Source organism: Scyliorhinus torazame, chromosome 16, assembly GCF_047496885.1.
Source record: "Scyliorhinus torazame isolate Kashiwa2021f chromosome 16, sScyTor2.1, whole genome shotgun sequence".
In the NCBI taxonomy this organism is placed as follows: domain Eukaryota; kingdom Metazoa; phylum Chordata; class Chondrichthyes; order Carcharhiniformes; family Scyliorhinidae; genus Scyliorhinus; species Scyliorhinus torazame.
In genome coordinates, this window is record NC_092722.1 from 68,404,879 (window position 1) to 68,419,331 (window position 14,453).

At 56.7% G+C, this 14,453-nt stretch overlaps 1 protein-coding gene across 2 annotated transcripts in view; it reads right to left on the reverse strand.

Annotated features, from left to right (window-relative positions):
• Nucleotides 1-14,453, reverse strand: part of LOC140392859 (polyhomeotic-like protein 1) — a 210,658-nt gene that overhangs the window by 129,393 nt on the left and 66,812 nt on the right. For both annotated transcript variants that reach the window (XM_072478601.1, XM_072478600.1), the window contains 2 exons: nucleotides 4,946-5,646; nucleotides 2,967-3,114 (listed from right to left, as the gene is read on the reverse strand). In XM_072478601.1, coding sequence (XP_072334702.1) covers nucleotides 2,967-3,114; nucleotides 4,946-5,646 — 849 coding nt within the window. The remainder of the gene's footprint in view (nucleotides 1-2,966; nucleotides 3,115-4,945; nucleotides 5,647-14,453) is intronic.

Here is a 14,453-nt window from a genome sequence, read left to right on the forward strand (position 1 = left end):
CTTCTCCCCCACCCTCGCATCTTCTCTCCCACCCTCGCATCTTCTCTCCCACCCTCGCATCTTCTCTCCCACCCTCGCATCTTCTCTCCCACCCTCGCTCCCACTCCCACCCTCGCTCCCACTCCCACCCTCGCACCTTCTCTCCCACCCTCGCACCCTCTCACCTTCTCTCCCACCCTCGCACCCTCTCCTACCCTCGCATCATCTCTCCCACCCTCGCACCTTCTGTCCCACCCTCGCACCCGCTCCCACCCTCGCACCTTCTCTCCCACTCTCGCACCTTCTCTCCCACCCTCCCACACTCGCACCCTCTCTCCCACCCTCGCACCCTCTCTCCCACCCTCGCACCTTCTCTCCCACCCTCGCACCTTCTCTCCCACCCTCGCACCTTCTCTCCCACCCTCGCACCTTCTCTCCCACCCTCGCACCTTCTCTCCCACCCTCGCACCTTCTCTCCCACCCTCGCACCTTCTCTCCCACCCTCGTACCTTCTCTCCCACCCTCGCACCTTCTCTCCCACCCTCGCACCTTCTCTCCCACCCTCGCACCTTCTCTCCCACCCTCGCACCTTCTCTCCCACCCTCGCACCTTCTCTCCCACCCTCGCACCTTCTCTCCCACCCTCGCACCTTCTCTCCCACCCTCGCACCTTCTCTCCCACCCTCGCACCTTCTCTCCCACCCTCGCACCCTCTCTCCCACCCTCGCACCTTCTCTCCCACCCTCGCACCTCTCCCACCCTCGCACCCTGTCCCACCCTCGCACCTTCTCTCCCACTCTCGCACCTTCTCTCCCACCCTCGCACCCTCCCTCCCACCTTCTCTCCCACCCTCGCAACCTCTCTCCCATCCTCGCTCCCGCTCCCACCCTCGCACCTTCTCTCCCACCCTCGCTCCTTCTCTCCAACCCTCGCACCCTCTCCCACCCTCGCAACTTCTCTCTCACCCTCGCACCCTCTCCCACTCTCGCACCCTCTCCCACCCTCGCACCTGACTCTCTTCCCCCCGTTTCTACCCCCACTCACCATCCTCCCTCGCTCCTCTTCTTACACTCACTCCACTTCTTCTCTCCTCCTTTCAATTCATTAGACCCTCACCCTCTCGCTCCCCGACTCTTTCCCTCTCTTCACTTCCATTCTCTTACTCCTTCCCTCTCTCCCGCACCTCCCTCCTTCCCTCTCTTCTCTCCCACACCCTCCACACTCCCGCTCTTTTGCCGCCTCAGCCCCTCAAACTCTGTCTCTTTCTCTCTCCAGGCTCTCTCCTTCCTCCCAGTCACTTTCGCCGTATCTATTAGTCCCTCTCTTTCCTTTCCACGAGTCTCTGCCCTTCTTCCTTCACCCTCCATTTCTCCCCAATCACTCACACAATCCCTCTCCACACTTTTCTCTCTCCATTTATCTGTCTATCTCCATCGTTCTCACTGTCTCTCCCTCTCTCCCGCATTGTCTCTGTCTCTCTCTCTGTCATTTTGTCTCTCCCTCCATCATTTTGTCTCTCTCTCCCTGTCTGTCTGTCTCTCTCTCTGGGTGGGATCTAACGGAAATATTTCATTTGTGGCGGGTTTTTCAGGGCGTTCCCCACCGCTATTCAATGACACTTAGTCACTGTTTTGGGCCCTGGGGAGTTTCTCACTGGTTTAGTCCACACTCAGTATTATTTTCATCACTGAGGAGCTTAACTCAGAGATCGGGCCGCCATTTTGAAAAAGTGCCCGATCTCCAAGTGAGCTTGTGGGTCCCCCACACCCCGCACCCATGGGCAATGTCACCCCCCACACACACACATGGGCACTATTCCCCCCCCCCACCCAAGTGAGGACACCCACTATATGGTTTCCCCCCCCACCCAAGTGAGGACACCCACTATATGGTTTCCCCCCCCCCCCCCACCCAAGTGAGGACACCCACTATATGGTCCCTGGGGTGCTCCCCTCCTCGGGTCCTGCACACCCAGGCTCCCCTCCTCCAGGACCCGCACCCTTGACACCCCCCCCCCCCCCCACCCCGCAACCCCAACCTCCCAGAGGCCCCTTCTTACCTGCCCTACACATCTCCACTCTTCATTGGCATGGCCTCCCTCGGGCCCTGACCCTTGTCAGTACCACCCTGGCACCCTTGCACTGTCACCGCGGCAGTGCTCCTGCCAGTTTGTCAGTGTCACCCAGACACCTTGGCGGTGCCTACGTTCCATGGGGGGGGGGGGGGGGGGGGGGGGGGCCAGGGGGCCACCCTGCCCTACCCGAGCAGCCAGGGGCCTCCGATGGTCTGGGAGACACCACAGATGTTGTTCCGCCTAGTCCAAGTTTATGTGGATGGCGCCCGGCTGGGGAGTCCGTACATCCCTGGAGGCCGGTAGATTCCGGGTGAGTAGGCCTTACTAGGTTTAAGATCTACTTAAGTGAGCCTGGCTTGGTCATGTCCATTGTGGGCGGGATCCTAATCATGCCGCATTGAAAGGTCTGGGTAGATCCTGCGGGGCGCGCTGGCTGCCAGGAAGCAGGCCGGAGGCTTCCCCCAGCATCTACTGGTCACTTTGTGCTCCGGTTCGAACACGACGCGTCTGGTAGATCTTGCCCTGTGTCTCTCACTCTCTGCCTCTGTCTCTCTGCTTCTCTCTCTCTGTCTCTCTCCCTCTCTCTCTCTCACACACACCCTCTCCATCCTTTTGTCTCTCCCTCTCTGTCTATCTCCCTCCTCTGTCCTCCTCACACTGCCTCTCTCCATCTCTCTTTGTCTCTCTTTCTCTGTTCCTCTCTTTCTTGCCCGCTGAATCTCTCTCTGTCTCTCTCTCCCTTGGTCTCTCTCTGTGTCTGTCTCACTCCCTTTGTTTCTCTCTCTGTCTGTCTCTCTCCCTCTCTGTTTCTCTGTCTCTCTCTCAGTTTCTCTCTCTGTCTCTCTCCCTCGCCCCCTCTCTTGCTCTCTCTGCCTCTCTCTCCCTCTCTGTTTCTGTCTCTCTGCCACGCTGACCTCCAACGGGGAGTTTTTGGTCCTGGGCTGCGGGTTGGTTAGGAGTGAGCTGCGGAGGTTCCAGAGTCGGTGCACTGAGTTTCTCTGTGTAATCATTCTCATCCTCAATCTCCGCCTTCCTCTTCACACCCACCACGGCCGTCTTCAGCTGCACAGAGAGAGAGAGAGAGAGAGAGGCAGAGGGAGGGAGAGAGGGAGGGAGGGAAGAGAGAGGGAGGAAGAAAGAGAGAGAGACAGAGAGAAAGAAAGAGGAGGGGAGACAGAAAGAGAGAAAGAGATGGGCAGAGAGAGAGAGAGAAATAAAGAGAGCCAGAGGGAGGGAGAGAGAGAGACAGTGAGGGAGATAGAGAGAGGCACAGAAAGGCAGAGAGACAGAGAAAAGTAGAGTCACAGAGTGACAGAAAGAGAAACAGAGGGAGAGAGAAAGACAAAGGGCGGCAGACAGAAAAAGAGAGAGAGGGAGAGAGAGGGCGAAGTAGTGAGAGAGGCAGAGATATGGAGAGATAGAGAGCAATGGAGATGGTGAGAGACAGAGGAGGTGAGATACAGCGAAAGAGAGAGAGAGAGAGGCAGAGAGAGACAGACAAAGGAAGTGAGAGAGAGAGGGAGAGGCAGAGAGAGGGAGAGGCAGAGAGAGGGAGAGGCAGAAAGAGGGGAAGAGAGGGAGAGACAGGAAGAGAGAGGGAGGGAGAGGGTGAGTGACAGAGGAAGAGAGAGAGAGAGATGGGAGAAAGAGATGGTGAAAGATAGACAAAGAGAGAGACACAGTGAGAGTGAGACAGAGAGAGAGAGGGAGAGCGAGAGAGAGAGGGCGAGAGAGGTGAAGGAGAGGCAGAGGCAGTGAGAGAGGGGAGACAGAGAGATGGGGAGAGGAAGAGAGAAGGGGAGAGAGATGGATAGAGAAAGAGAGGGAGTGGGAGGTGGTGAGAGACAGAGAAAACGAGTGAGTGAGAGAGTTAGAGAGGTGCAGAGAGGGAGATACAGGGAGAGGCAGAGAAAAAGAGAGGCAGAGGAAGTGAGAGAGAGGCAGAGACAGTGAGAGAAGGATACAGAGAGATGGAGCGAGAGGTGGTGAGAGACAGAGAAAGAGAGACAGAGGGAGAGACAGAGAGAGAGAGAGGCAGAGACAGAGAGAAACAGAGATGGAGAGAGGAAGAGAGAGAGAGAGACGGAGAGGGAGACAGAGATGGAGAAAGCGAGGGAGAGGTGGTGAGAGACAGAGAAAGAGAGAGAGCGACACAGAGAGGGAGAGGCAGAGAGAGGGAGAGGGTGAGAGGGGGAGGCAGAGAGACAATGAAAGTGAGAGCGACAGAGAGACAAGAGCCAGAGAGAGAGAGAGAGTGAATGAGAATCAGAGACAGATAGGAATTGAGTTACTTCCTGGTCTCACCCAGTCTGGAAAGATCCCCAAAATCCCATATTGGACCCAATTCCAGTGAATCCCCCCACAGCCACAACCCCCCTCAAATACAAATCAAACCCTGAGGCGCCCTCTTCCCAAGACCCCCTCACTCCCAGACCCCCCCCACCCACACTGAGAACCCCCCCCCACCCACGACTCCCCGCCACGAGACCCCACCCCGAAATCAAACCCCGAGATTCCCCCAGCCCAAGATCCCCCACCCCAAGACCCCACACACCCCGAGACCCCCCCACCCCCAAGACCCCACACATCCCAAGACCCCCTCACCCCCGAGACCCCCCACCCCCGAGACCAAACCCCGATAACCCCGCAGCCTGAGACTCCCCGGCCCGAGACCCCCTCACCCCAAGACCTTCTACACCTGAGACCCTCCCCACCCATACTCCGCTCCCCCTCCCCCACTCCGTTCCCCATTCCCCTCACCGTCCCTCACCCCATCCCCTCACTTCCCATTCCCCTCATTTTTTCCCCACACCCCTGCCCCAGGTGAGGAGCCTATAGTTTATTTTCCCAGACTCGGAGTTGAGAACCAAATCAAAGCCCATTTTCTACTCACCGGCAGAGGCTGCTGCTGGGGGAGGCCACCTGTCTGAGTCACCATGGGGGCCTGGGGCTGCGCCCGAGCTGGAGCCAGGGGCAGCACTTGGTCCTGGGGCTGGATTTGGGCCTGGCTTTGGGCCTGGTGATGAGCGTGGGTTTGGATCTGGCCTTGGGGCTGGGCCTGTGGTTGGTCCCCAGGAACCTGCCCAAGGCTCTGGGACTGCGGGCCTGCGATGGAGGCCTGTGCCAGGCCCATGACTAGCGTCTGGGTGGAGGCTGAGCTTTGTTGCACGGCAGCACTTGTCACCGGAGAAGACCCGGAGCCTGAGTCTGGGGCCTGGGGCTGCCCTAGGCCCATCCCTGTTGACACCATGTGTGTCTGGGCCACAAACTTGGTGGTGACCTGGAGGTGAGCGGAGCTGCTCTGCACTTTGATAGGTTGGATGGCCTGTTTGGGCAGAAGCGAGGCCAGGCTTGGGGCCTGGGGGAGGGGCAGCTTGTGGAGAAGGGGAGGACCGGCCTGGGCCTGGCTTTGAGGCTGAGCCTGGCTGAGGGGCTGGACCACCAGGGTCTGGCTATGAGGGGCTGGGTGACTCTGGTGGGCGGGCTGAGATTGACGATGCTGTTGTTGTTGAAGAGCGAGGTTCGGCTGCATCACAAGCTGCTTCTGTTGGAGGTGCTGGTGGAGCAGAGGATGCGGCGAGATCGAACTGTAGGCTGGGGGGGTCAAACGCAAAGGCACAGGGTCAGTGGGGGGTGGGGGATAGGAAGGGTGAACCCAATGTCAACAAACCCCGCCAAGAAATAAGTCAATACCTCCCCCGATAACACCCAGAATTGCCCCCGTTAACGTCAACACCCCCTGTTAATGTCAATACCCTCCCCCACTGATACCACCCAAGGCCGCCCCCAATAACATTGTCAACAACCCCCGATGACGTCATTACCCTGATAACACCCAAGACTGCCCCGCCGATAATGTCAAAACCTCCACCGATAACATCAACACCCCTCGATGACAATATCAACACTAACCGCCCCCCCCCCCCCCGATAACAACATCAACAATTCCCTATAGCAAAGTCAACACACCCTCCCGAAAAAGTCAACGCCGCCCACCCACCCCCACCCCCCCCCCCCCCCCCCCCCCCCGAGTACAACGTCAACCCCTCCAGATAACGTCGACACCCCTCCCCCCGATTACAACATCAACACCCCTCCCGAAAACAAAGTCAACCCCCCCCGATAACAACGTCAACACCCTTTCCAGATAACAACTTCAACACCCCCCCCCGATAACAACGGCAACACCCCCTCCTGATAACAACCTCAACACCCCCCAATAACATCAACGCTCCCCCCGATAACGTCACCAACCCCCATAACGTCAACACCCCCACTCCATAACAACATCAACACCCCACCCTATAACGCCAACACCCCCCCCGCTAACAACATCAACACCACCCCGATAACAACGTCATCAAACCCCCAATAACAATGTCAACCCATCCCGATAACAACGCCAATACCCTCCCCAATAACAATGCCTATACTCACCCCCAATAACGGCAACATCCCTTCCCGATAAAAAGGGCAAAACCCCCCGATAACAACGTCAACCTCTCCCGATAACATCAACACCCCCCAATAACAACGTCATCCCCTCCCGATAACAACGCCAACAGCCCCCCCCCCCCCAACAACGCTAACACCACCCCCCCGCCGGTAACAACGTCAACACCCGCTCCCGATAACAACGTCAACACCGCCCCCCCCAGATAACATCACCCCGCCCGATAACGTCAACAACCCCCCGATAACAACATAAACCGCCCCCCCCCCGATAACAGCATAAACACCCCCCGATAACAAATTCACCACCCCCTCCCGATAACAACACCAACAACTCCCAAATAATAACGTCAACACCCCGCCCGATAACATCAACACCCCCCCGATAACGTCAACACCCCCCTCGATAACATCAACACACCCCCGATAACATCAACACACCCCCGATACCATCAACACATCCCCGATAACAACACCAACACCCCCACAATAACAACGCCAACACTCCGCCCGATAACGTCACCACCCCCCATAACGTCAACACCCCCACTCCATAACAACATCAACACCCCCCCCGCTAACAACATAAACACCCCCCCCACCGATAACAACGTCATCAAACCCCCAATAACAATGTCAACCCATCCCGATAACAACGCCAACACCCTCCCCAATAACAATGCCTATACTCACCCCCAATAACGGCAACATCCCTTCCCGATAAAAAGGGCAAAACCCCCCAATAACAACGTCAACCTCTCCCGATAACATCAACACCCCCCAATAACAACAGCAACACCCCCAGATAACAACGCCAACACCCCGCCCCCCACCCCCCGCCGGTAACAACGCCAACAACCCCCCCCCGGTAACAACGTCAACACCTGCTCCCGATAACAATGTCAACACCGCCCCCCCCCAGATAACATCAACCTGCCCGATACCGTCATCACCCCGCCCGATAACGTCAACAACCCCCCGATAACAACATAAACCCCCCCCCCCCCGATAACAGCATAAACACCCCCCGATAACAAATTCACCACCCCCTCCCGATAACAACACCAACAACTCCCAAATAATAACGTCAACACCCCGCCCGATAACGTCAACACCACCCCTCGATAACGTCAATACCCCCCCGATAACAACATAAACACCCCCCCGATAACAGCATCAACACCCCCCAATAACAACGTCATCCCCTCCCGATAACGCCAACACCCTCCCCAATAACATCAACATCCCTTCCCATTAAAAACGGCAAAACCCCCCAATAACAATGTCATCCCCTCCCCCGATAACAACGTCAACAGGCTCCCCGATAACAACGCCAACACCTCCCCGATACATCAACACCCTCTCCCGATAACAACGTCAACACCCCCCCAATATCAACGGCAACACCTCCTGCCGATAAAGTCAACAACCCCGATAACAACGCCAACACCCCCCCCCCGATAAGCACGCCAACACCCCCCCGTTAACATCAACACACCCCCCACCGATAAGCACGCCAACACCCCCTCACGATAACAATGTCAACACCCCCCCCCGATAACAACGTCAATACCCCCTCCCGATAACAACGCCAACACCTTCCCCGATACATCAACATCCTCTACCGATAACAACGTCAACACCCCCCCACCCCAATAACAACGTCAACATCCCCTCCCGATAACAACGTCAACACCCGCCCACCCCAATAACAACGTCAACATCCCCTCCCGATAACAACGTCAACATCCCCCCCAGGATAACAACGTCAACACACACTCGCAATAACGTCAACATCCCCTCCCGATAACGTCAACATCCCCTCCCGATAACAACGTAAACATCCCCCCCCGGATAACAACGTCAACACCTCCTGCCGATAAAGTCAACAACCCCGATAACAACGCCAACACCCCCCCCCCGATAAGCACGCCAACACCCCCCCGTTAACATCAACACACCCCCACCGATAAGCACGCCAACACCCCCTCCCGATAACAATGTCAACACCCCCCCCGATAACAACGTCAATAGCCCCTCCCGATAACAACGCCAACACCTTCCCCGATACATCAACATCCTCTACCGATAACAACGTCAACACCCCCCCACCCCAATAACAACGTCAACATCCCCTCCCGATAACAACGTCAACACCCGCCCACCCCAATAACAACGTCAACATCCCCTCCCGATAACAACGTCAACATCCCCCCCAGGATAACAACGTCAACACACACTCGCAATAACGTCAACATCCCCTCCCGATAACGTCATCATCCCCTCCCGATAACAACGTAAACACCCCCCCCCCCCGGATAACAACGTCAACACCCCCTCCCGATAACAACGCCAACACCTTCCCCGATACATCAACATCCTCTACCGATAACCACGTCAACACCCCCCCACCCCAATAACAACGTCAACATCCCCTCCCGATAACAACGCCAACACCCCCCCCCCCCGATAACATCAACACCCCCCCCCCGATAACAACGTCAACACTCCCCCCAATAACAACGTCAACATCCTCTCCCGATAACAACTTCAACACCCCCTCCCGATAACAACATCAACATCCCCCCCGGATAACAACGTCAACATCCCCCCCCGGATAACAACGTCAACCCCGGATAACTCCCAATAACGTCAACACTCCCCCCCCGATAACAACGCCAACACTCCCCCTGATAAAGACAACAGCCTCCGATAACAACATCAACAACCCCCCGTAACTACGGTAACCCTCCCCGACAACAACGGCAACACACCTCCCGATGACAACGTCAGCATCCCTCCCGATATCGTCAACACCCCTCCAGCTAACGTCATCAATCCGCCCGAATACGTCAACACCCCCACCGATAACATCAACACCCCCCCAATAACAACGTCAACACCCCCACCGATAACGTCAACACCCCCACCGATAACAACGTCAACACCCCCACCGATAACGTCAACACCCCCTCCCGATAAAAACGTCAACACCCCCACCGATAACATCAACACCCCCCCCCAATAACAACGTCAACACCCCCACTGATAACGTCAACACCCCCTCCCGATAAAAACGTCAACACCCCCACCGATAATGTCAACACCCCCTCCCGATAAAAATGTCAACACCCCCACCGATAACGCCAACACCCCCCCGATAAAAACGTCAACACCACGCCCGATAACGCCAACACCCCGCCCGATAACGTCAACACCCCCCCCAGATAACGTCAACACCCCCCCCTCGATAACGCCAACACCCACCCAATAACAACGCCAACACCTCCTCGACAACAACGCCAGCACCCCCCGATAACAACGCCAACACCCCCCCGATAACAACGTCAACACCCCCCCCGATAACAACGTCAACACCCCCCCCGATAACGTCAACACCCCCCCCCCCTCGATAACGTCAACACACCCCCGATAACAACACCAACACCCCCCCGATAACAACGTCAACACCCCCCCCGATAACGTCAACACCCCCCCCCTCGATAACGTCAACACACCCCCGATAACAACACCAACACCCCCACAATAACAACGTCAACACCCCCCCAGGTAACGTCAACACACCCCCCCTCGATAACGTCAACACACCCCCGATAACAACGCCAACACCCCCACAACAACAACGTCAACACCCCCTCCCGATAACAACGGCAACACCTTCCCCGATACATCAACATCCTCTACCGATAACCACGTCAACACCCCCCCACCCCAATAACAACGTCAACATCCCCTCCCGATAACAACGCCAACACCCCCCCCCCCCGATAACAACGTCAACACTCCCCCCAATAACAACGTCAACATCCTCTCCCGATAACAACTTCAACATCCCCTCCCGATAACAACGCCAACATCCCCCCCGGATAACAACGTCAACCCCGGATAACTCCCAATAACAACGTCAACACCCCCCCCCCGATAACAACGCCAACACTCCCCCTGATAAAGACAACAGCCTCCGATAACAACATCAACATCCCCCCGTAACTACGGTAACCCCCCCCCCGATAACAACGGCAACACACCTCCCGATGACAACGTCAGCACCCCTCCCGATATCGTCAACACCCCTCCCGATAACGCCAACACCCCTCCCCGATAACAACGTCAACACCCCCCCTGATAACGTCAACACCCCCACCGATAACATCAACACCCCCCCCAATAACAACGTCAACACCCCCACCGATAACGTCAACACCCCCTCCCGATAAAAACGTCAACACCCCCACCGATAACATCAACACCCCCCCCCCCAATAACAACGTCAACACCCCCACCGATAACGTCAGCACCCCCTCCCGATAAAAACGTTAACACCCTGACCGATAACACCAACACCCCGGTCCGATAACGTCAACACCCCCCCCCTAGATAACGTCAACAACCCCCCCCTCGATAACGTCAACACCCCCCCCTCGATAACGTCAACACACCCCCGATAACAACACCAACACCCCCACAATAACACCGTCAACAACCCCCCCCCCAATAACAACGGCAACACCCACCCAATAACAACGCCAACAACCCCCCCAATAACAACGCCAACACCCACCCAATAACAACGCCAACACCCACCCAATAACAACGCCAACACCTCCCCGATAACAACGCCAGCACCCGCCCGATAACAACGTCAACACCCCGCCCGATAACATCAACACCCCGCCCGATAACGTCAACACCCCCTCCCGGTAACAACGTCAACACCCCACCGAAAACAACGGCAACACCCCCCGATAACGTCAACACCCGGCCCCGCTAACATCAACACCCCCCCAATAACAACGTCAACACCCCCCCAATAACAACGCCAACACCCCCCGATAACAATCCCAACACCCCCCCGATAACAACACCAACACCGCCTGCCGATAAAGTCAACACCCCCGATAACAACACCAACATCCCCCCCCCCCCGAAAAAGTCAAACAACGGTAACACACTTCCCGATAACAACGTCAGCACCCCTCCCGATAACGTTAACAACCCCCTGATAACATCAACACCCCTCCCGATAACGTCAACAACCCCCCGATAACGTCAACACCCCGTCCGATAACGTCAACACCCCCGCACCCCGATAACAACGTCAGCACCCCTCCCGATAACGTCAGCACCCCTCTCGATAATGTCAACACCCCCCCCCCGATAACAACGTCAATAGCCCCCCCCGATAACAACGCCAACACCTTCCCCGATACATCAACATCCTCTACCGATAACAACGTCAACACCCCCCCACCCCAATAACAACGTCAACATCCCCTCCCGATAACAACGTCAACACCCGCCCACCCCAATAACAACGTCAACATCCCCTCCCGATAACAACGTCAACATCCCCCCCAGGATAACAACGTCAACACACACTCGCAATAACGTCAACATCCCCTCCCGATAACGTCACCATCCCCTCCCGATAACAACGTAAACACCCCCCCCCCCGGATAACAACGTCAACACCCCCTCCCGATAACAACGCCAACACCTTCCCCGATACATCAACATCCTCTACCGATAACCACGTCAACACCCCCCCACCCCAATAACAACGTCAACATCCCCTCCCGATAACAACGCCAACACCCCCCCCCCGATAACATCAACACCCCCCCCCGATAACAACGTCAACACTCCCCCCAATAACAACGTCAACATCCTCTCCCGATAACAACTTCAACACCCCCTCCCGATAACAACATCAACATCCCCCCCGGATAACAACGTCAACATCCCCCCCGGATAACAACGTCAACCCCGGATAACTCCCAATAACGTCAACACCCCCCCCCGATAACAACGCCAACACTCCCCCTGATAAAGACAACAGCCTCCGATAACAACATCAACAACCCCCCGTAACTACGGTAACCCTCCCCGACAACAACGGCAACACACCTCCCGATGACAACGTCAGCATCCCTCCCGATATCGTCAACACCCCTCCAGCTAACGTCATCAATCCGCCCGAATACGTCAACACCCCCACCGATAACATCAACACCCCCCCAATAACAACGTCAACACCCCCACCGATAACGTCAACACCCCCACCGATAACAACGTCAACACCCCCACCGATAACGTCAACACCCCCTCCCGATAAAAACGTCAACACCCCCACCGATAACATCAACACCCCCCCCCAATAACAACGTCAACACCCCCACTGATAACATCAACACCCCCTCCCGATAAAAACGTCAACACCCCCACCGATAATGTCAACACCCCCTCCCGATAAAAATGTCAACACCCCCACCGATAACGCCAACACCCCCCCGATAAAAACGTCAACACCACGCCCGATAACGCCAACACCCCCCCGATAAAAACGTCAACACCACGCCCGATAACGCCAACACCCCGCCCGATAACGTCAACACCCCCCCCAGATAACGTCAACACCCCCCCCTCGATAACGCCAACACCCACCCAATAACAACGCCAACACCTCCTCGATAACAACGCCAGCACCCCCCGATAACAACGCCAACACCCCCCCGATAACAACGTCAACACCCCCCCCGATAACAACGTCAACACCCCCCCTGATAACGTCAACACCCCCACCGATAACATCAACACCCCCCCAATAACAACGTCAACACCCCCACCGATAACGTCAACACCCCCTCCCGATAAAAACGTCAACACCCCCACCGATAACATCAACACCCCCCCCCCCCAATAACAACGTCAACACCCCCACCGATAACGTCAGCACCCCCTCCCGATAAAAACGTTAACACCCTGACCGATAACACCAACACCCCGGTCCGATAACGTCAACACCCCCCCCCTAGATAACGTCAACACCCCCCCCCTCGATAACGTCAACACCCCCCCTCGATAACGTCAACACCCCCCCGATAACAACACCAACACCCCCACAATAACACCGTCAACAACCCCCCCCCCCAATAACAACGGCAACACCCACCCAATAACAACGCCAACAACCCCCCCAATAACAACGCCAACACCCACCCAATAACAACGCCAACACCCACCCAATAACAACGCCAACACCCCCCCGATAACAACGCCAGCACCCGCCCGATAACAACGTCAACACCCCGCCCGATAACATCAGCACCCCGCCCGATAACGTCAACACCCCCTCCCGGTAACAACGTCAACACCCCACCGAAAACAACGGCAACACCCCCCGATAACGTCAACACCCGGCCCCGCTAACATCAACACCCCCCCAATAACAACGTCAACACCCCCCCAATAACAACGTCAACACCCCCCCCCAATAACAACGCCAACACCCCCCGATAACAATCCCAACACCCCCCCGATAACAACGCCAACACCTCCTGCCGATAAAGTCAACACCCCCGATAACAACACCAACATCCCCCCCCCCCCCGAAAAAGTCAAACAACGGTAACACACTTCCCGATAACAACGTCAGCACCCCTCCCGATAACGTTAACAACCCCCTGATAACATCAACACCCCTCCCGATAACGTCAACAACCCCCCGATAACGTCAACACCCCGTCCGATAACGTCAACACCCCCGCACCCCGATAACAACGTCAGCACCCCTCCCGATAACGTCAGCACCCCTCCCGATAACGTCAGCACCCCTCCCGATAACGTCAACACCCCTCCCGATAACGTCAACACCCCTCCCGATAACGTCAGCACCCCTCTCGATAACGTCAGCACCCCTCCCGATAACGTCAACACCCCACCGATAACGTCAACCCCCCCCCCCCGCCCCCCGATAACAACGTCAGCACCCCTCCCGATAACGTCAGCACCCCTCTCGATAACGTCAACACCCCTCCCGATAACGTCAGCACCCCTCCCGATAACGTCAACACCCCACCGATAACGTCAACCCCCCCCCGATAACGTCAGCACCCCTCCCGATAACGTCAACACCCCACCGATAACGT